Source organism: Amia ocellicauda, chromosome 4 (assembly GCF_036373705.1).
Source record: "Amia ocellicauda isolate fAmiCal2 chromosome 4, fAmiCal2.hap1, whole genome shotgun sequence".
In the NCBI taxonomy this organism is placed as follows: domain Eukaryota; kingdom Metazoa; phylum Chordata; class Actinopteri; order Amiiformes; family Amiidae; genus Amia; species Amia ocellicauda.
In genome coordinates this window covers 7,328,795-7,352,168 of record NC_089853.1, presented here as the reverse complement: position 1 = coordinate 7,352,168, position 23,374 = coordinate 7,328,795, and the positions used below count along the sequence as shown (strand labels likewise).

At 44.3% G+C, this 23,374-nt stretch overlaps 1 protein-coding gene across 1 annotated transcript in view; it reads left to right on the top strand.

Annotated features, from left to right (window-relative positions):
• The first annotated feature begins 297 nt into the window (after positions 1-297).
• Positions 298-23,374, top strand: part of luzp2 (leucine zipper protein 2) — a 127,485-nt gene continuing 104,408 nt past the window's right edge. Inside the window, exon 1 of the mRNA XM_066700793.1 lies at positions 298-489. Within this exon, the coding sequence (XP_066556890.1) occupies positions 428-489 (62 nt within the window). The 5' untranslated portion in view covers positions 298-427. The remainder of the gene's footprint in view (positions 490-23,374) is intronic.

Sequence of the window (23,374 nt, the reverse complement as noted above, 5' to 3'; positions counted from 1 at the left end):
ATTGTGTTTTCCTATGCCGTTCATTGTGCCCCCACCCCGCGTATATCCACGCATTCAACCAACACAACACCTCCCTGTCCGCCACTTCCAGCTGGTAATAGCCATCCCCTCCCGCAGGAGAGCAGCGCAGCCGGGAGGACCACCTCACCCATGACATCACTGCTCAATCTCAAATCACTCCCGCAGATTTCTTTTTTTTTTTTTCAATCAGTCAGTTCAGTCAGTCAGTCTGTCTCTCCACATCCCCTTTATTTATAACGGGAGGAACCTCCTCTCCGGTCAGAGCAGTGTGCGCGTCTGTGTGTGCGCTAGAGGGAGAGAGAGAGAGAGAGAGAGAGAGAGAGAGAGAGAGAGAGAGAGAGAGAGAGAGAGAGAGAGAGAGGAGGGAGTGAGCGAAGGAGAGAGAGAGGGAGAGAGACACAAAGCTATGAAAGTCTCCTGCACGGTTTGCTGGCTGCTACTCTTCCCAGCTCTGAGCTCCAATACCAGGTGAGTGCCAAGTCTTTCTTTACCCCGGTTGCCCTCCTTTCGCCTCCTCCATCGGCTCCCCGGCACGGAGACTTCTTCTCGGGCATTTTTTGTGATTCAGTCGTAGTGAAATAGCTTTGCACTTGAGCCGTTATAAGACACCCCCAACCCCTCTCTCTCTCTGGCGTGCCGGGGAAGGGGGGCTTTGCAGTTAATCCTAAACTTTTCCGCTTATTTGTGCTATTCCTGTGTGTTTGGCTTCCTGGGAGCAGCCCGTTGCTGTGTCCTTGCGTGTCTGTTTGTGCCACTCTGCAGCAGTGTTGCTTTAATGTGTGCAGACAAGAGCTTAAGAGCATACATGGAGATTTTGTTTAATGTGGCTCCGTGCGAGAGAGAGAGAGAGAGAGAGAGAGAGAGAGAGAGAGAGAGAGAGAGATGTAAACCTTTGTTGCAAGTGCACAATTACTTGCTATCCTGTAGTTTGGTCGCGGCTGTGCTTCACTGGGAGCCGGGGAGCTTTCTGCGTAAAGCGCGGTGCTGAACTGTGCGCAGAGGAATGCAGGCTGTGGAAGAAAGGAAGGCAGAAAAACAGGCAGGGGTGGCTGTATGTGGACTTGATTAATTGAACAACTCATAAACCGTGTGCCCTTAACCCCCCGATCAGATGCCGAGCAGTGTCATTGTGTGGCATGCAGTCCTTGCAATGCAATTCTGGGGAAGCGCATCCTTCTCCACACCGGTGCCGATACGGACACGGCTGCAGTCGGGCTCGGTGTCTGCTCGCTCTGCTTGCGGTGTTGGTTGCAGCTTGTCTTAATAAACCACAGCAGCTGGGGCAGCAAGAACAGAAAACAATCGAAACAAAGAAACAAAATGTATATATGAAAAAATCCCGATGTGGATTTGCCTTAGGACTTGGCATAGTTACAGGGATCTTGCACTGGGCAGAATCATCCACACACACTAACACACACACACACACACACACACACACACACACACACACACACACATTGCAGTGCCGGTCTCTCCAAATCACATGCGTGTACCCATCTTATCTGTTACTCTATACATAATCACAAGAGGCGGTCTGCAGAGTATATGTGGGCGAGACTAAATGAAAACCGAAAACGAGAATAAATAAATAAAACGCAGAGCAGCAGATGTCAATGGAGAAGCACGCCCTCTGTGAAAAAGTTCTCCACATGTGCCCGAAGCTCTGTCTGTATCAGCCTCTATCAGCCATATGTCTGGGAATGAGGTCCATCCATCTTTCTATTTAGAGTTCATAAGCCAAGCATGCTATTGTCATTTAGCTTTGCGATCTATTTATCCATCTACACTTGGTTTTGAGCATTTGCCTTGGAAGGTACCCTGTGCTTCCTTAGTTTGCTAAATATTCATAATTACAGTATGTACTAATAATATCCCCAGTGAGTTAATGGGACACATGATTCAGCCTAGAGAACAGCAATTGCAGTTGGTGGAACTGAGTTCAGACAAGGGCTACAATACCATGTCCGCCACGCCATAAAGATGTTCAATAAAACAGAACTTTTGGACAATGATCCTAAAAAAGTCCTATCTTCAAAAATACTTCTCAGAGATTGCCAGGGTTATATTCTCATAACACACCAAATAACCCCATCTCTATGATCAACTAAAAAAAGAACAGAGGGAGGATGATGGCTTAGCATCTAATTTCCTCTCCGTGAAAAACAGGCAAATCCTCCGTCCGAATCCATGCAGCTATAGCTCCACACAACCGCGTTCAAGGAGGATCTCAGGAAATGTAGTTAAAGAGGAGGCTTGTGCAGCTTTGCAAGTTCCAGTCTTTATCTTATTCAGATTAGTAGCAGAGTGGAAAATACAAAACACGAAACAAAGCAGGCACTGAGATAAGCCTTGTTCACCCCTCTGTGTAACTGTGAAGTCAGTTTGCAGGTAGATTCATAGACCATCATCATAACTGCCTTCCTCATCTGTATTCCCATGCATCTGAGCGTAGCTTGCAAATATTACAGTTCCTGGGGAAACCAGCCCCAAACCGCCATTAATGATCTGTTTTCATGGGGCATTTGTAAGACTCAAGTGCACAAAGGAGCTAATTCACTGGGTAACTACAGGGTTATAAAGCATGGCCTTGCATTGCTAGCAGGCCAATCAGTGATTCTAATATTTAGTTAAAGTAACAAAAAATATAGTTAGATTTTGTTTTCTGTTTATGGTATAGACTTGTCAACCGTGTGTAGTGTAGTGCTGAGTTATAGTGAGGCACTATGTCGTGCACTAATGCTAGCAGAAAGGAGAAGTGAAAAGTTAGATGGTGTAATCTTATTTGTCAGTTGCAAAGCTAGCAATTACTATCATGAAGACAAAACACAACACAAGTCTGACCAGTGAATAAAGTACCGTAATCATAGAAGGAAGTTGTCTAACACATTTTAGGATAAAGTAAATGGGGAAATTGAATGCCTGCTAGGAAGACACACCAATGTGAATCACAGGCTGGCTGTGGAAGTTTCATATTTGTATTTTAATTGCTTTGTGTTCTGAGGTTGCCGAGTCGTACATCCTCACTTGCCATTGTGTTCCTCAATTAAAACAGTTAAAGGCTGTGTGCTTAATACCCAGAAGGTTGTGCTGCGATTGAAAATGCATATGATTATGCAAGCTACAATTTCGGTATCACTTCTGTTTAACCACTGTATGTGTTACAGAGCTGTTCAAATAAAAATGTCCTTTTCCATTCCAACCCATTACCTTAATTACAATATTCACAGTAGTCTTGATGATATTATTTAGATATATAAAGCTTTCTGTGTGATGTTGAAGTCCGTGCCTCGTGTTTGATAGCTGGTCACCAGGCATGCCAAGAAAACGCTGACCAGACAATATTGGTAGAGCAATAAAACACAGATCAATATGCATTATGGTTGCTGTGTTTTTTATTAGTAATGATGTATTTTTGCTGCCATGCACCATATTAACTGGAGTAATCTGATTTTGAAAGTAAAAATAAATACATTTCCCTATTAATTCAAGCACGAGCTCTCCATGACAATGAGATCTATTTAATGTCTTTGGCAATTACCCTTGTATGTCAAATTTGACAAACGTACTGTACAAATTAAATGGGCTCCCGGGATGTGAACCCTATGCTTTCTCCGACGCAGCCGCAGTGCCGGGTCATTGGTCCACCTGAGCGGAGATGGCGTGTGACGCTTCTTCTGCTCCAGGCATTAGGTTGATATTTTCTGAGGAAGAAACTAGACTAAGTAAAATGAATGCGAACAACAACACAAGCAAACTGACACAAACGCTCAGCGCAGTACGTGATGCTTCAGTGTCCTGAGGCGAGTGGAGAAGGTCGCTGCGATAATCTCAGTCTCCCGCGGCCGTCCCTGTTTCACATCCATGACGCTACTGAGACCTGTTACCCGCTGACTCAAGTCTAGTGTATCGGGGGTAATTCTTCCACTCTGTTGAACTAAGAAAGAGTTGTAGTCCTCTCCTCCTCCTCTTCTGTCCATGTGAAGCTCAGCCCGTGGATCGGTCCCAGACCCTGCGAGATGCTCTACCCCCCACAGGTGTTCATGGTTATCTCCAGGCTTTTCCCCCTGCCGCATGGCCCCCTCTCCCCAGCTCGTCTTACCCGCCCGAGTGTACATTGTCCATTCCGCTTTCAATTACATGTTCTCTTCCGCTCTTCATTTACATAAATACATATTATCAACGGCAGCCGTATCGTGTGTCTATGTATGGATGAATGGGCGATTCTGTGGGCTGCCGTCTTGTCACTAGAGCGCCCGTCGTACAGCAGGCTCCGGGTTTCAGTCTCTAGAGTCGCCAGGTTGTGTCTTTGCCAGGCAGGCAGAAGTGCGACAGAGTTGACCTTGTGGAGGAGTCAACGTGAGATAACAGTGGGGTGCTGCATCCGCTTCCCTCATCTTGCATTACCTCTTACATTTACTGTGGGAACCTTGGGAACAAACGTAAGTATGGTAGAAGCAAATAGATGCATGTTAATCATGTGCCAGCTCACCGAAGTGACCGGTATTGTGTAATCTGTAGTAATGTAGGGGCTAAATAGACAAGCTACCTTGAAATACTTACATCAGTTGGTGGACAGTATAGTGATGCTTCAGCTTTCATCTTTCACAGCCTGATGCAAACCCTGAGAAAGCAGAGGCAATGCAGAGTGATCCCGTGACCAGGTGAATACAGACTGTTATACACACACGAGGACGTGCTTAGAAACGGCAGACTTTAAATCAATAGCACTGTAAGTGGACTTTATGACAAATGCCTAGGTTTTTTGTGGATTTTTTGGTTTTTGAGCCAACAACACCATTACCACACAAAATCACTTTGGTACATTTCTCAATAAGTTGGGAAAATGGGTTTTGACTATGGCAACCATTTCTGCTGCATTTGACATACAATGCCCATTCGGTTCACCTTTATAAAGTGTCCGTGTGTCCAAAATGCCATGAAATCCACATCCCTTTGGTCTGGCAGCACCCCTGTTCATTGCGGATCACCCAACTTAATCCAGGGCCAAACTGAAGCTTCAGAGGGTCCTTTAGATTCCTCTCATAATTGAGGGACGACACAACTAACCCCCTGATCTGTAGTTTAGGTACCGCTGCTCCGAATGATTTCCACAATGTGTGTTTCAGCACCCTGATCCTGAAATCATTCGCCTGGGATCTTATTAGGGATTCAGAGCACGCAGAGATGCTTAAATCTATTTTTTTTGTCCCCCATGCAGGTTTCTTTTTAAATGAGTTCTGTCTTAGATAATTGTAATTGAATTATCCGGTAATGGGTGCAGTGTCCTGCTCTCCTTTTCCCCGTCGTGATTTCCTCCCTGCGTTTTTAATCAGCCTGCAGATATTTACGAACTAAAGTTGCCGTGGAAAGCGATTTGTGCGACTCACCGATTGGCTGCGCCAGCACGACTACAGAGGGCAGGGCCTTTAACGAATTAGAGTCGAGAGTCTGAAGTCACAGGCGAAATGCTGCTGAACTCGACTGTAGCAGGACTAATAGGACTGGACGTGATTAGCATTGCTCTGGGATTTATTAGAGCCACACCAGCAATGAGACGGACCGAGTCGTGAGACACAGAGGGACACAAAGGGATGTGCGTTTTTTCTTTTGACATCCAAGCAAAGAGCATCTTCATTTAGACTACTTCAGAGGTGTTCGTTTGGAGTCAAACTGAGGACCAAAAAGGAGATGTGAATTCGGAAGCACATTGATGCTTCTCATTACTGGCATTTTGTAAAATTGTATTTATTTCTTTATTTATGTGTGTATGTGTTTGTTTATTTATTTATTTGTTTGTTTACAAATCCGTCATGCATAATGGACACTAATTAGTCCCCCATGGGATGAGCTAAATCCTAAATTCTGGAAAGCTTCTGTAAACGGGGTTAGGAGAAAAAAAGTGAAATGATCATAAATATTAAAGTAGACATGGAAATAATTTACATTTTATGAAGTTAAACGAGCACACAACTGTCTAGGGGGTGGGCACTGCTTCCCCCCTCCTTCTCGCTCTCATTTTTCTTTGTCGGTTTATTTTTTTCTCCTCCCATCGCAAGAGAGAAAGAATCGCTCTTTGCACATCACAGTGCGCCACAGGAGGGCGCTGTTATCAACAATGCAGTACAACAGTCGACCGCCAGCACACAAGACACAACTCAAAGGAAGAGATTGAGATTTAGTTTTCCTAGAGTTTTAAAATACGTCTCCTGATGTTAAACGCATAAACACAGACTCGGGATTTTGACCAACTTGTCACCTGTTCCTTTACAACTCACTGCCTCACTAGACAACACCTCAGAGTGACCCAGATGAGGGACCCAGACACTGGCACTCTCCACCCGTCCCGTCGGTGTCAGAGGACGGCACATTCACAATGAGATTCAGACGGGTTTACGTGGTTGTTTTTATCTCTCTGTGCCGAAGCCTGTTCTGAGACCTGCTCTATCTTTAGCCGGATAAGTGCAGCTTATTTTGTGCGGTTGGTATCTCCGGTGAAACCTGTATTGACAATTACCGACATTGTGAGCACGGTGTGGTTTTTGGAGCCCCGGCTGTGAAGGCGTCAGAGGGCTCAATGACAGCCCCACTTAAGGACTGACACCAGCACAGGCAGCCGGCTCGGGAGGCGCAGGTACGACTCCTGCAGAGATAAACCACCCAAGCACGAAGCAAGCTGGTTATCTCATCACTTATTTATTTATTTATGGATTGATTTATATTCCCATTTACTCCCCGAGCCCCTTAGTCTATTCATACATCTCATACATATGTGGCAAGACTTTACAATGATGGGCACTGATTCATGATTAAATAATGTATGAACCCCACATGAATAACCTTTGAACGCCTCATGGACTTCCCCTGAGTTCTACATGTATAAACCCTGACTCTCCCCAAACCAGACCCTAACCGTATTACACGTGTGAGAAACAGCAGGGCTCTGATGAAGTTCATTAGGTATTCATGTTATTCCTGTGGTGTTCATTCATCAATTAATTAAGAGCTGGCGCCCATTGTTGTAAAGCGAGACCATATATTTGTGTTATTGTGAATGTGTTCTTTAATCGTACACACGGTACAAACTACATTATCTGTTCATTACTGTTTCATTTGCATGCAAGGTTTACTACACAACTGCAGGCACACAAGCTGGTGTTGCTGGTAAAGAGGGAACTGCATTGTATTGATATTGTTGTTGATGCTGTTTGTTTGACTACTGCTACTGCACTACTATTACTAACAATAATACTAGCGGCCTGGAAGTGTTTGAATGCTGAGGTGAAATGGCGCACGATGTGGAGCCGAACCAGAGTACCTGTGTGAAATTACCCGGCTATTTTTATTTTTAACGACAGTAGCATTTCATCAGCAGGGTGCTAAGGATGAAGTCTTTTTCACCTTTTCAGAGGTGATGGAAGAAACAAACTCCATTTTGCTCCTGTTGGGGCCTGGTGGAGATATATCCTCCTTGCCTGATTATAAAATTGCAAAATCATTTAAGTGGTTTCTTGTTTTGTCATCTTAATGAACAGACATTCCTCAATTTCCTGGCAATATCATTCACTTCGGTGTAACAATCCTGCTTTTGTTTGTGCTTGGTAAATGTACATGTGCACAGGTGTGGTTAATAACTTGCTGTTTACATGCATGCTTGTTGTTTTAGATTTTATATCACGTATCAGTTTCCAGTTCTTAATGAGACGCTCTCAGTGGGTTCGTCTCTCTGTCTGTGTATTTGCCTGCCTGTCTTATCTCTTGTTCAGCCTGTGAATGTGCTGTATCAGTGCTTTCTCCGAGTGCCTGTAAGTGACTTTAAACATCGCTGTTTGCAGACATCCACTCAGCTTGCAATCAGGATTGCATTGTTGGAATACATAGTGTCTCCCGGGGGGGGGTTATTGTGCTAGTCCAGCGAACGCAGGAACATATCCATGCACATTTAGGAATCAGTTTGTATTCGAGTCCTGAGAGTGAAACCCCACATGCTATGTTTTTGTCTCCTAGTGCTTAATCAGCTTTGACAGAGCAAACTACCAGGGGTTGAGGAAATTGACAATACTCTGCTGAGCAAAATTTTCCTTTTGTACCACCGAGCGCCGACTATCTTTTCCTGAGCCGAGCTTTGGGCAAACCCCTCCCTTTCCTGGAAACCTGCATATACGGGAAACGCAATTTTCCCCGCCCGGCAATACGCCACCGTTTTCGTGGCGTATAAATTATGACACAATAATTTCCCCCTGAATTTGACTGCTCTGAATCACGGGATGGGCAAAGAGAGTTCTCGCTCGTTGCATCTTAATAATCAAGCCTTTATTCGCCCCTTTGCTTTGCTATTTTATGGTAAGCGTAACCCCGGCAAACTACACAGATTGTCGAGGGAGAGGGTGCGGTGCGCGGGGAGGGAACATTCCCGTGCTTCTGTTCGGGTCTCGAGCAAGGCTGAACCTCTCACTGTCAGCGGTGTAATTGTGTTGACAGACTGACAGCAGGAGCACACGGGGTTGAATTTTAATGTGAAGCCAGGCTATTTTAAAAAGTAGCAGCGCGGCCTGCAGGTTGCAAGCAGCTATTGGGACTAAACCGACTGTGCATAAACAGCGATCCTCAATGAGCGCGATGAGAAAAAAGAGAAACGCAACAGACTCGGTTCAGTAGATCCTTCCACGTCAGCTGCAGCCGCCACTCCGAGATGTATCTGGAGCAAGACGACGTCCCCTGAGCCGTGACAGCGATTTAATAGACGCATTGTTTAAATAAATAATAGATATAGAGAGCAGTGCCCTGGAATTTCAATTTTAAATGTATAGATGTATACGTTGGTGAGATGAGAGCAGAGCTGCGCTGACATCGAGACCATGGCAGCCGGTTCTGATTCCGGAGGAAGCAGCGCCGCAGATTCTATGATAAAAAACTAGCCTTTTATTCCTGTATTTTTCATTCTTCTGAGGGATACAGATACTCGAGAGGTTTACACATAATATAGGGGCCATTTGTCTCTTTTGACGTGCCACGGGCACCGCTATCGAACTGGAGCTCACGGCCCCGTCATGACAAATCAGCTGTAATATTTTGATGCCATTTTATGCTTTTTATTGGTATCGATTCTAACTTTGTTATACGTTCATGACACGAACAAGGAAGACCAGTCGCAGGGCAGCAGTGTGTGTATTGGTCAGGGCTCTGGACCCCTGTGCGGAGATTCGTGGGTTCAATCCCGGGTGGGAACCCATCACCTGCTCTGTGTCTTTCAAGAGCTCTGTCCTGGAGTCCTTCTGACAGCTGCTTGGTGCTCATGGTTGAGTCTTTGCTCTGAAACACACAGCAGAGGAACCTACAGGAACTGCTGAATTGAACCTGAAATCATGTGAATCACTACAGTTTAACAGAGGTGTGTGATTTTGAAGGAGACTGGGTACACTGGAGCTAATTTAGGATTGCGATTACAAGCGAGGTGGACACTCAGCCAACCAAGCTATTTTATATTGTATACATTTTGTACACATTTCTAGAATATTTTTTTCCACTTGGAAGTTGTGAGGTGGGATGAAAAAAGGCAATGAGGCGACAATAAGTGAGGAATTTGAAAGGTGGTGTAGACTCTCTCTCTCTCTCTCTCTCTCTCTCTCTCTCTCTATATATATATATATATATATATATATATATGTTTACTCCCACTGGCAGCGCTCTCTATCCTCCAGGGACGGCCTCTGATTTGTATGTGGGAGGCAGCCAGGCTTTGCCCCTCAGTTTCCCAGACAGGTGTAGGAGCAGGAGGCTTTGAAAGGAGAGATGCAGTTATCAGCGACTCCTGACAGCGAGTCGCGCTGAAGAAAGACGGTTCACTGACCATGAGGGCTTCAGCTCGTCAGGAGGAGGTGGAGGCAGGAAGTAAAGCGTGCCCCCCCCCACCAGGCTCTCCGACGGGGCTGCCGGGCTGCTTGTTAATTAATCAGGACGGGAGACGTAAGGAGCGTCGCTGTTCCTGTCGCCTGTGCGAACTTGCAGGGAGACGCAGATGCCTGGAGGACCGAAGCAGATGGCCCTGTTTTGGGATTTTTTGTTTTGTTTGTTTTTAGGATGTTTTTATTTATTTATATATGTATGTATTTAGTTTATTTATATTACTTTATTTTACTTTTATGGTTTAGAAATGTATATACTCTATGATACTTTAAATATATATGTTGTGTCTATCTTGGACAACAAACTGGTGCAGATGGAGATATTATGGAAGGAATCAAAAGAAGAGTGCAAACGGGATGGAGTGCATTTGAAGAAACGTCTCGCTGTTGAAAGGAAATCTGCCCACTTTCCTGAATACCAAGTATTTGATCAGGGCATACGACCAGTGCGCACTTATGTTTGTGAAACCTGGTCGCTTTGTGGAAAAATGTTACAGAAATTGCGAACGACACAAAGACGCATTGAAAGATATCTGCTTGGAATAACAAGAAGCGAGAGAAAAATAAATGAATGGATCCAAGAACAAATGGAAATATGTGAGATAATTGGAAGGGTGAAAATGTTAAAATGGCGATGAGCCAGACACACTGAGAGAAGAACAGATCAAAGATGGACAAAGGAAGGTATCAAATGGATCCCAAGAAAGATGGAAGATGAAAAAAGATCTAGAAGACCACATAGAACAGGGGAAGATGAAATCATACACTTTGCAGCTGTTTACATGTATCTCACTCACACTTATTTAAATATTGTGCTTGGTGCCAGTTTAGTTCAGGTAAGAAAGTGACCCTGTGGTACTAAACTGGCACCGATCCGCACTTCGATGCCTCATGTAGAAGATGACCGCTGCCGTGCGTGGGCCAAACAAATGAACCGCAGTAGCATGGCGAACCTCTGCAAACATTGGTTCTAGTCCTGCATGCGTATAAATGATGAGCTTAAGTGCCCGATCCCCAGGACTCTCTTGTGCTGGAGTGATTTTCAATTTAATTCCAATAAGCCGAGTACGAGAGGAGGAGGCTGCAATATGTTAATTGTGCTCTTGCTGTTATCTTGCGCTGCCTTCCAGAGGCGACACCGTCCAAAATATACACACCTCACCAGAGAGGCCCTTTCGTTCTTTCTCTTCTGGATATGTTTTTCTCAGGAATTTGTATTTTCACATTTGACAGCATTTGTTTTGCCTTACGGTGTCTTGTGGCAGAGATTGCTTCTACTCCGCAATGGGTGTCCATGGATACTCGTGCCCTGTTAAATCACAGCTGCTCTCATTGTGTTTTTTTCCAGTTGCCTGACACACACACACCCTGGTTGTCTTGGTGGCTTTGTTTTGTTTGGATTTCCAGCAGTGCAAACACACCCTGAGATGTTATTTTCTAACGCTTCAGTGCAGTGGTGACACAGCATCACGAGAATCAACGAGAATTCATATATGGGAGTAAACTGGGGCATCGGAGGTTGTATCTCTGGCAGACGTAGGAGTAAGAGGGAGAATATCTAGGTTTGTGCAAAAGGAAGATCATGTGAAATAATTGCGCTGAGACTTACTTAAGAGACTAACTTATTAAAACCAAGACGCATCCCAGCAAGGCAGCCACAGAGGGGATCAATACACAAATAAATCAAGAAATCAGATAAATAAATCAACAGTGTAGTGTTGTCAGGCACTCGGGGTACATAACAGCAGGATAAGGGAATTAGAATAAATGCACAACCGAACCGGTAGGTCCCCAGCGGTGAAGTTCAAATCCGTAGTAATGCCGTATCTGGTGTCGTGACTTCAGCATCAAGCAAAAGACACACAACTTCCACCCGCACTACTGTGTGCACCAGGAGCTAGTCAGCAGTTCACAAACAAAACAAAACACAGAAAGCTTTTGCAAACAGACGTTTCCGTTCACATTAAAACAAAGACAAGAAAGCTGCAGGATTAGTACATGCAGAGAGGAACTCAAAATATCAACACGGCTACAAAATAGGAAAGAGCCGAGGCTGTAGTCGAGTGTGCGTTCAGGTGTTCTGATCAAAAGATCCGTTCACCTGTCAGTGTATTGAGAGGAAATTCAAGCCAGGTACCTTCTTGTGCAAGAACAAAGAGGAGACATTCATGGAGTTTATTCTGGGTGGTTTATTTAAGATACAGCCGCAATACTTCTTCTGTTATAGTACCTTTCCCTCCCTGAAGCCTTGTCACAACACCATGTCTAAGTAAAGGCAGGTCATGAAAACAAGACAATGTAAAGGAGAAGAGATAAGATGTGGACGTAGATGAGGAGCGAGATATAGATTACTTTATATATTAATCGTCAATTAACAGTGAATGGTGCTGTAATTACTTTCTTACACAACATTGCAGAGAGGGACACTCATATTGCGTTTGCTTTTTGAAAACAAGTGTTACGTATAATCCAGTCAGAACTGCTTCTGCCAATTACAAGGGCCTCGATGTGCCGAAAACTGCACAGGCACGGCGCACTATCCTCCGCTTTCATCCGTTCTCACTCTGAAAGAGAAAAGCCAAAATTGCGTCGGTATCGTTAAGGAAAGAGAGGTACTGATTAAAGACATATTTGATGAAAGGGATTTTTTTCATGCTAAGTGGGGTTTTAGGATGCTGCCTTTAATTGCCTTTTCTTTTTATGGAATTATTAAAATCAAAGCAAGACTATATATATATAGACAGAGAGAGAGAGGGGAGAGAGAGAGAAGGATAATGTACTTCTTAAAAATAAAAAAACTCTGCTCTATCTTTCATTCATTCTTTATTGTTACCTAGAATGAAGAAGCACTGGGGTCATATTGTTATCATTATAATTTCACTCCTCATTTTGAGAAGCCCAGCGCAAAGAATTAAAGCACCACACATGACCTTCTCTGAAAGATAAAATCTACCAGAAAGAAACGCAGTAGAGCAGCTGAAAAACAAAACTGCATTCACACTTTCCTCAGCAATCATGTAATTTCTCCCGAATTTTGTGATGGAAAACAATCCCGAAAAGCCGTCTGTATCATTAACTGATGGTATTTTTTACACCCCTGGCACTGTGCGTTTTCGCTTTGCTTAGCTGTCCCTACAGGTACATTATTCTAGTTACCTTGTCTATTTTATGCACCCAGGAGACAGACTTTGCCAAAGCACTAATTAGCTCCAGACATCTGTTAAAAATAAATAAATAATCCAATATTTGCGAAAAGACTTGAGCAAGCATGCATCTTTTGGAGTGAAATGAAATGCCTTCCTCATAGAAAGGCACAACGCCAGCAGCGCTCGAGCAGACGCACACTTTCAATCTCAGATGTTTATTATTCATTTCATGCCATTAAATAGTATTTTGCTTAGTCGAGAAACAGCCTTTTCTTCGCCGTTCCCAGACAATAATACCAGGAGAAGATCCAGTTCCCCAGCATTGTGCCCAGAATTACAGGTGGGACTCAGAAATTGGTATTGTCATTCTTTTCTCACCCCTCTCATTTCTCATCACTTTCTGAAGCAATCTGATCTTCCCAAATAGCTCCGTGCCACATGGGACTGTCTGCTCCCGGAAAAAGGAAAGCTCGGTCCTTAAGAAGTGAGACATTCATCAGCAGTCCTCTTCGTGGGCACAATCCAGATTGTTTCTGGTCTCCACGTTCTGACAGCTCGAAGTGCGTGCGGTTCCTCTGAGGTTACTTAATGTGTAATAGCTGTAATAGCCATCCCCAGGAATAGCCCTGGCCTTTTCCAGTCTCACTTCTCTGTGTCTGAGGCCTCTGACGAGCCAATCGTGCCTTTAAAAAATACAAGGCTCGTAATAAAACTATACAGGATACAGGGATTGGGGCTGAAGTCAAATTCTTCCTGTGCGCAGAGATCTGGTGAGGCGCCAAGCTGTTTTTCAGGTAGTTTGTTCTTTTTTGTTCCACTGAAAAAACTTGAATTAATTTCCCCAGGTTAAAAAAGGCAATTGGTTAATGAATTGGTGAATTTACTGGGGTTGTCCTCTGACATTTCCTAGTTTAGCCATGCGGGTTTGTAAGTGTCTGCTCTGAAAGCGGGCTGCGTTTGGAGGCAGACAGAGACGCTGTCCGAGATCCTCACAGGGGTTCAGAAAAACTAATGACACGACATTTGATTCAGGTAAAGCATGGCGCTCAAAACTGCAAATGAATGAACAAAAACAGCAGTTAGACTAAATAAATAAATACATATTGCATTGCACTCTGTATTGCTCTTATATTTTGTAAGTCACCCTGGACAAGGGTGTCTGCTAAGAAATAAGTAATAATAATAATAATAATAATAATAATAATAATAATAATAATAATAACATATCATAATACATTACTGGAGAATTTGACCCTATCTATAACTTGGACAAACTCGTAATCTCTAATTTGATCACCAAACTTAATTAACTTAATTAAAGGGCTTAATTTAACTAACTTATACATAATACTAATTAAAAACAACCTAAATGGCAGATGAAGACTATTCCACCTTTCACTAATTGCAAATTACCACGGCCAGTTTATTTATGTATTTGTTTATTTTATTCAGATTTTTATCTTAAACACCCATATCATATCATAGCAATTAACATCTAAAAAATCTTTATTGTTGACTCTGATAGTGCATGTTGGTGGCAAACAGAGAGTATTTCCAATGTGTCTTTTCCCCGTTACATATCTTAAATTAATACAAATCTAACAATTGCTTAGCCTAACACCATGTGATGGTCAGGTTGTTTATTCAGAGCTGTGATATTGAGCACTGTTTTGAGTGAAACTGTCCTGGCTATTGATCACACTGCCGCACTGCCGCCCACTGCCCGAGACTGATGTGACGAAGCTCCGATCGCTCTGACGTTGAAGACGGTGTAAACACACACCAGCTCTGCCTCCTCCGATGGTTCTGGGCCCCTTTAGCAGCATCTGAAGCAGCAGTTTCTTATTTAGATTTTTTATTTTTTGTTTAAAATGAAATGTTCTGGAAAAAGGCACCATCTGTCGCACTCCCTCAGGTGGTCCCTACCGAGTGGATGTTTTACTTTATTATCTATTCTATGGCTCTGGAGTTAAATAGATGACCACAGATGCCACTGAATGAGAGCCTGACCCTCTGATGAATGTGCTGCCCTGTGGTCTCAAGGTTAGAGCTTTCCCCTTCACTAGAGGCGCAAATTAGAAAACATAGAGTGCCCTTTTTAGGCAGAATTAAGACTCTTTATGTCAAAACAACTGCATGGGAATGATTCAGCGTGTGAAAGACACCCAGGGGTCTGTGAGGCGCGGCGCAGTGCGGAGGAATCATCGCATTAGTGTTGAACTGTCGGGATGTATCACCCGTGTTCAGTAATTATGACCCCCCAAAACGAAAGCACAGCAAATCATTATTTTGTGCTAAAGCATAAAAGTGAAGTTCCCTTTGCATTTTTTTATTTTTCAAGAAATTAGCTGAGAAAGGCAGTTTGGCATTTCAGTCGAGTGATTTACAGGACAACTACAGAGTGTCCCTGATGTGGGCATTCGAGATTGGTCATGTATATTGATGTAAGAAAGGCTGAAGGATATTAATTGAGCTACGAAACCCACGGGCGTGTGGGGTCTGCAGGTCACCAGTGGGAGACCCTTGCAATAACTTACGTGTCCTGTTTGGTGGGGAAACACAACTGTGTACACAGAGCTGGTTACACAGACCCACATGAGCCCTGGCCATGGACGACCCTAGGTCTTTTTAGGCAGAGAAGTCCTGGACCAGAGTTAACGAGGCCTGTGAAACCGGCCACCAATGATCTTCAGCCCTGACTTCAGCACCACGGAGAGCGGCCGTCCTGGGAGGTGACACGTGTGTCTCTGTGACCTGCCATGTTTCAGCATGACCTGCCGGGGACAAGAGTGATTTCTCAGGCACAATTTCACATGGCTGAAGCATTGATATGAACAGCGCACACACTGGCTCGCCTGCTGATTCCCTGACAGGCTGTATGACAGGCAGCGCGATTTCGAAATTGCCCATTGTTTTTTTGTGTGATTTTTTTGGCCTGTGTGTTGTTTTCTTGTTTGCATGGTTCATGTGAAATGATTGTTTTGTCATATGTAACAGAGGGGAAGGGGAGCAGGGTGGATTCTCAGGAAAACTGCAGCTCAGAGAAGCTGTGAGCACACCACAACAATACACACTCATGTGCAACAATTCCTGTGTTGTTTTTTCTATAGGCACTTTTTCTATGAATGTGTTTTCACAGTAATTTGAATACCTAAACATTCATGATTTGAGTTTGTTTTATTATTATTTGTATGTTTTAATCTCAGAATAAATCTATAATTTGTAATCACGTCACCGCAATAAAAAAAAACAGAAAAAAAACCAAGGTAACATGCAAGGAGAATCTAAAAGAGATTGTGTTGGAATTGGCTGGCCTTGCACAGAGCCACAGGACACTGTCTTACCGTCTTTCGTCGGAAGACATTTGTCATGCTAACCAATCTGCTTTTGTGTGAAGAGCTCTTCTATGTTGACAGATTGTGCCGGTAAATGTACAGATACAGCAGCGCTCTATTGTGACCTAGATACACTTCTCAGTCCAGCAGAGACTGTCATTCCAACAGGTTTGCTACAAATCCACGTCTTCTTGAAACGCCGCCCGCCTCCTTGAAAGTACGGCGCATCAGTTACATTAGGTCAAGCAGAGGTTCGGCACGATCTATTGTGACAGCTTGCCGGAGCTATTTACATTTCATGAGCCACTTGTTGGTAGAACAGAAGTTGGCAATGGAAAACACGGTTACACTAAGAGGCTAAAAATAAATCGAGACGGAGGGAGGAAAGCATTACTGTTCACGTCTGTGTGCGTGTTTTTCTTTCCCTCCCTGTCACCAGCTTGATAAACACAAAGATATCCCCCCGTCTCACATTGATGGGTGAAGGGAACGGCATTGTGGTGCATTGTGGTGCGTGTCAAAAATGAATAATGATTTGTTCTCTTTAAATTAATTAGTGATCGCTACAGGCAGGGTGGCTTGTGTAGTGATGCACCCTGTATTGATTCCAGGCAGGCTATGCAGTCCTCTAATAAAAATAAAATGTTTACTCCGCAGGAGGTTGTTTTATAACTACTTATTTTTTAAATACACCCCCGCCCCCCCCTCCACACACACACACACACACACACACACACACACACACTTTTTTCTTTCCAGTAGGAAGGTTTCAGACTTTTATTAACTTTCTTATTGAAATATAATTCCTGTTTCTGACAGTAACCTTCAGATATGGCTGTCATTGTCATCTCCTGGTGAGTCATCAGAGGATGCTTTATCTCTCCGGCTGTGGTTACATGCTGGTTAATACGTCAAGACAGTAGAGGTCCTGTCATGACTTACTCAAGGTGCTTCTGGGCCGGTCACAGCTTCGAACAGTCCTAGTTATGCTTGAATACAAATTAAACACAAATGCATCTATATAGGGGAACGCCGGGGCACAGAAGTTAAAGATGCTTTAAATTAATAAGGTATTAACCCAAGCACTCTCACAGCTGTAATACAGACCTTGAGATAACCATGACCTCTTCTGTCATGACTCATGAAGTGTCAACACAGCCATAGAGAAATCAAACCCTGACCCTTTTATAAATCCTTTTAACCTTTGACTGATGCAGAGATCATTAGTTATATGGATAACACTTTATTGGACTACGTCTCCACAACAGCTGCATAACACTACACAACCACGTGTGTGAAGCCTGCTGTTGTTCCATTGTGCTCACAGCCGCCGATCTCTAACGTAGTGTAAATGTTCGCCTCTCTGCTAAAGCTATCCCTAACCTTGACTTCAACCCTATCTGAAGCCGAACCGAGTGCTATAACCAGGGAATACTGACATGCTTGTTATATATAATAATAAAAGTAATCTATGTCAATCTCAATACAGTTTGCCAGTTAGTTGCGTATCTGAACGTTCGAGTGTTGTTATGGTCAGCAGGGATGGCTTCATGGTTCCATTGTGCTTGTGCCAAAAGTCACATCTGCTCCAGAAAGGTCTGATGAAGAAGGACACCCAGATTCTGGTCGGGTTCCAGAGTTCAGAGTGATTCTGCATCCCTCCTTGGCCTGACAGAAAGGAAGTAGTGAGGCTCGAATCCGGGCGCTGATGTGAAATGAAGGGTGCGATCACTGTCCTATTGAGAGACCACACTTCAGTGTTTTGGGTTTGGAGATTTTTATTTATTTTTTTAATGCATCTGTAGTTTTTTCTAGTTTTTTATCTTTACTTACAAGGTTGGTTTTTGACCTTCATCTCTTTTCTCTCTAAATAAGCCTACACACTAGACTGACATTCACGGGAGGTTAACAGCATTAATTGAACAAAGAAACTACAAAGAAAAACTACTTTCAAAGCAAAATTTGAGCGCATTCCTGCATTCAACACGTGTTCAATGGCTTCTATCACTGAGAAATGGCAACACTGCTTTGGAAAAGGCAAAATTCTATAACACATCTCTGGATCAATATCGGTAGAAACCAATAAAAAGCAGACGCACACCATTATAGCACTAAGACACGGCAGCCAATCACAACAGCAGAGAAACACCTATTTTCAGCTCTTTTCTTAACATCGGTAGCCCTTGTATTTTACTCACACCTACAGCCTTCTAGACAGTCTTTTGTATTTGATCATGTAGATATGTATGCATCCTTGTCCTTTACAGTTATCTGAGAAACTAAACCCCGCCCCCAGACTAGTCTTGTAATGTTGTGACATCATGTACAGCAGCTCTGAGTCTTTTCTGTAAGCAAAACATACATGCATAAATACTTGTAATATGGCAGTGTACTTCAAGGCTACGCACAGTAACGTTGTGTCATTAATAATGTATCTGAGCGTTTCAGCCCTGAGTAACAGTGAGTTAAATGAGGTCTCGCTATGAAAGGGGCCCTGCTGCCTCTGCGCCCACCATGTGAGCCCTCTCTGCGCGATGGAGCCGGTCCAACTTGGCAGCGGCACTGCGAGCAGATGGCCCGTGTTCGAATACATCTGACCACCCTGTTTATCCCCAGAACCATTCAGGAAAAAACACTCCAAGATTCACTAAAATCTCTCCCCGGAACTGCGTCACTCGTGCCTTTTATAGTTTCCCATCGCTCAGTTGCCTGACCTCTGAAACTCTTCGGTGCTGAGTGCAGTATCAGGTCTCTCGCGGTACACATTAGTAATAATAATAATAATAAAGCTCTCTTGTGAGGAGTCTGCAGACCTCGGGCGTTGCTTTAACCAGCTGCATATCGCGCTGCTGTGCCCGTTGTTAACAGCTCTGTTGAAAGCCTCACTGAACCTTATTCACATCAGCGCTGATGTGATTCTTCTCCCCCCTATTAAAGCCTGACCATTTTGCGATGCATCGTTGGCCCTCAGGGATGTATTATATATATAGAGCAGCACTTAACAGACATTGTGCAAAAGGTTATTCCCTCAACGTTGCTCTGTGTTCCCTTTCCCTTCCAGCTGAAACGTCTGCTGTTGACTTTGCATCTCAACACTATTGAAGTTCTCACCCCATTTCACTGCCTCGGATTATCCTCCTTACTGCGCGGCGCCTTACCCTTCTCCCTCATGTTGTTCACCGCCTCGTCGGCACGGAGCCAGGGATCACAGCAGAGCTAAGACGGCTGCAAATGGAGTCGGACCGGACTTTGCAAATGGTCCACACCTTTAGAGAGTGAACTGTTATAGCTTTGGGTTTGATGTATTTCCATTATAGACATCAATGTCAATTGGATTTAGTTGACCTTAATTCAGTGTCCGTGGTGGCGGTGAAGTAGCTTGGCACTTTGTGCTCTTTGTAAGATGCGTTGATGCTGCAGTTTGATGATAAATGGCACTAACACAAGCTGCATCCTTTGTGGTTCGAAAGAAGGTGTTCCTTCAATGCAGGCTTGTGCGCTTTGACCTACCTGGGATTGTACAGGATTGTAGTTAACGTTTTTGCAAATTACCATGCTTTAACATAAATAAACAGTGTTGTTGTTTCAGTGCAGAAAATGCTCACGTCTCCGTGATTAGTGGTTAAGTCTGGAGTTTCACTTTGGGCATTTTGCTGGTAGTCGATATTGCGGAGGTATAAAAGTTGCACTGAACTGGGGGCAGAACAGGTTGTTCGAGAAATGCTCTGACAGGTTATTTCTCACCATTAACAGGTATTGTATTTTATCTGTTTTATATGCTATGGCAGCGCCCTGGTTGTATTTATTTGTTTATTTAGAATCTGACCCGGGCAAAGGGCTGTTTCAAATTTGGGGATAATGAAGCACGTAGAAAACCGCGCAGAGAAATCATTACCTATTCCGTCCGAGGCGCTCGATATTCCTCACTTGGACGCATCACTCTAATTGGAATGAGAAGTTAATTATCACTCAGTCTGTTTCTTGGCATCGACGCACGCGGCGCCGGGCCGTGATTGTCAGGAGCGCCGGAGATACAGCGTGATTAATCAAACTCGCTTGTCTCGGTTCTTTTGGAGCCAGTTCTGTCTGGAAAACAAGAGCACAACTTACCCCCCCACCCCCTCACTGTCCAACGGCTCCCCTTCCCACCACCGTGTGCCGTCACCGCTTTGAGACGACGTGTTTCAGGGCGTTAACGTTGGTGAGGAGGATTGAGTGGCAATGCTGCTAGTTTAAAATCCTGAGAGGTGGCCAGCGGGGCGGAGCCACAGGTCAGTCAGGGCTGGGTTGGGTTGTTGTTGTTGTCGTTGTCGTTGTTGTTTTTGTAACTCTTAAGAAAAAGGGGAAACATTTTTGGCTATTGTCTGAATTTCGGCATGCAGTGTCGCTTGGAGCAGCAGGGCCGCCTGGAGCCGCTGCCGAATGACGGGCCGAGGGCCTCTGCTCAAGCTGGTCGCTGGTAGGGGCCCGAGAGAAAGACGGGATGCCAAGCATGCAGTGAATCGCAAGCACCTCCTCTCCCTCTGTCTCTCTCTCTCTCTATCTCTCACACACACACATACAGACACACACACACACAAATAAGGTTATTCTTTTTTTTCTTGTGTAGACGTTTTTCTTGTAAACTCCTTATTCAGAAACTCATTTTAAATGCCAATATAGATGCATGTGTGTGTGTGTGTGCGTGTGCGTGTGTGTGTATACAAAGATAGAGATGGAATAAAATGACGGAGTATATATATATATATATATATATATATATAATTTTCTTTCTTTAAATGACATCGGATCTGCTTGTGTAACAGTTTTAAGTCGACCTGTAATCAGGGCACACACGCACTTCAAACCCCGGTGTTGTCACTGGCAATGACAAAAGGTGACGGTGTCAGCAGATTTTAAGAAGTCCCTAACGATGTGCCAGTCCTCCAAACTACAGATGGCAATATCCTGCCGTGCAGCCCTGTGGGCAACAATGTCCAGCCTAACGCGGTTGCCATCTGCCACAGGCCAGGACGAACCGTGACTCCCGAGCCAACCTCCGTGATGGCACAGCTCTTTACCCACAATGCTCCTCCTGCCGGCTGGTGAGATTGAACTTAATTGGGGGTAACTCAGTCACCTAGCACCGCGGCTGAGACGAGAACGGTTTACTGTAGCATGAGCTCTAGTGGTGGTCGAAGTGGTCTGGGAGATCAAACTCCCTGGGTCCGAGAGAAGCAGCGCTGTGGTACGTGAGCTGAATGACACCACACCACACCATGGCTGCAGGATGGGTGTGGTCTGATGAGGTTTTGGTCCTGATTTTAGATTCAACGCTCTGGATGTTGTTAGGACAGCTCTGTTGTTTGGTTGCACTGCAGCTCCGTGGCAGGTCATTTACACTTGCATAACACAGGAAATCGCAGCTTAACTCCGTAACAGATCCCATCAACACTGTTAGACAGACAACCAGTTGCATTTTGGGGTGGAATCTAGTTATTGTCAGCCTGATACTCCTGCGCTGCCGTGATTGCAGATTGAGGCTCACCGCCGGGACCGCTTGGCAATCATTCAGATCTGCGCATGACGTCTGTGTGTTGTCTAATTCCTGTCAGCGTGCGTCTGTTTGCTTCGCTCACGACAAAGACCGCAGATGCAGAGAAAATACCTTTTCTCATTGCTGCATTCACAATCTTCAAATCGGTGTTTTCAAAACTGTGAATAAATCAGGTCCCTGTTTTAGATTCAAGAGTGTGTTTTAAATTATTGATTTGTTTTGGCTTATAGTTACCCCCGACTAACACGCCTCCATGCGAGGTGCCAACACAAAATTTTGCAAAGAGAACTGAAAACCTCTCAACATTTCAGACTCCCTGCTTACATGAAAGTCGGAAACTGGAGTTTTGACAGCATGTGGTTCCCATCCGTGAAGTTTTTTTTTGTGCAATAAATATATCAGGGAAAGGAGCCTGTGATTAAACTTGTTTATTGGTGAAAACACACAGAGCAATGAGATGTGTTAGTCCTTGTTGTCTCGGCAGCGTTGCAGGGGCTGCGCGGCGCTGCTCATTTGTACACAGCTGTCCCAGAGTGCTTTATGAAGGACCTCAGGTGCGCTTTCGCCGGCGCTTCGAAATGAAACCAGACACCAGGAGCAGTGAATTACTGTCACAAGAGATTATTCATTCCTTGAACACCATCTTGAAAGCGATTCGGCACCACGCTTTGGTCTTAAAATAGGCTTTCCGATGAATAGACTGCATAATAAATTTGTTTCGCCAAAGAATGGCGGTAAAACTCGTGCGCGCCGCCGTATTTTACATAATGCGCTTGTCTTGTAGCACTGCATTAACCGCCAGGCCGGGACGAGCAGCAGCATGCACAATGATCTCGGCTGCATCCCGAGGAACTTCCTCACTCGAAAGCATACACATCTCCTTCCTACTTTTTCTTCACAAGCAAGAGCCCCCCGTTCCTCTGTGCCGTCCAACACGGCCGCAAAACTCTGATTTTTACAAAGTACCGTGTGTCACAATTATTCCAGAACTCCCTGGTACAAAATGATTCCTAAACTGGGGCAATTTTATATCTCATTCATAATTAATACGTAATGAATTGCCTTAGACGTCCACTTTTCTCCAGCAAGATAAATTTAGTATTTACCTTAATGCTAATGCCTCCTACGGGATATAAATTCCTCTGAAATAAAGACGTTATTTTTATAGGAGTTTGGCAGTCGGTGAGGTTTTAATGGGCAGAGTGTTTTATTGTCACAGCCTGCAGTCAACACATCATCGTACTGTTGTCTGGCGTACTAGTGTCACTGTTTTCATTCAGGTACGCAACTTGTCGCGGTTACGTCGTGGTGTCGAGTGTCGACTGGGGCCGCTGCGAGCGAGAGAGTATCCTCACAGGGGCCGCAGGTGTGATGTTTACCCTGGCGAGGGAGCAAACAGATAACGATAATCAAAAAAAAGGCACAGGAATC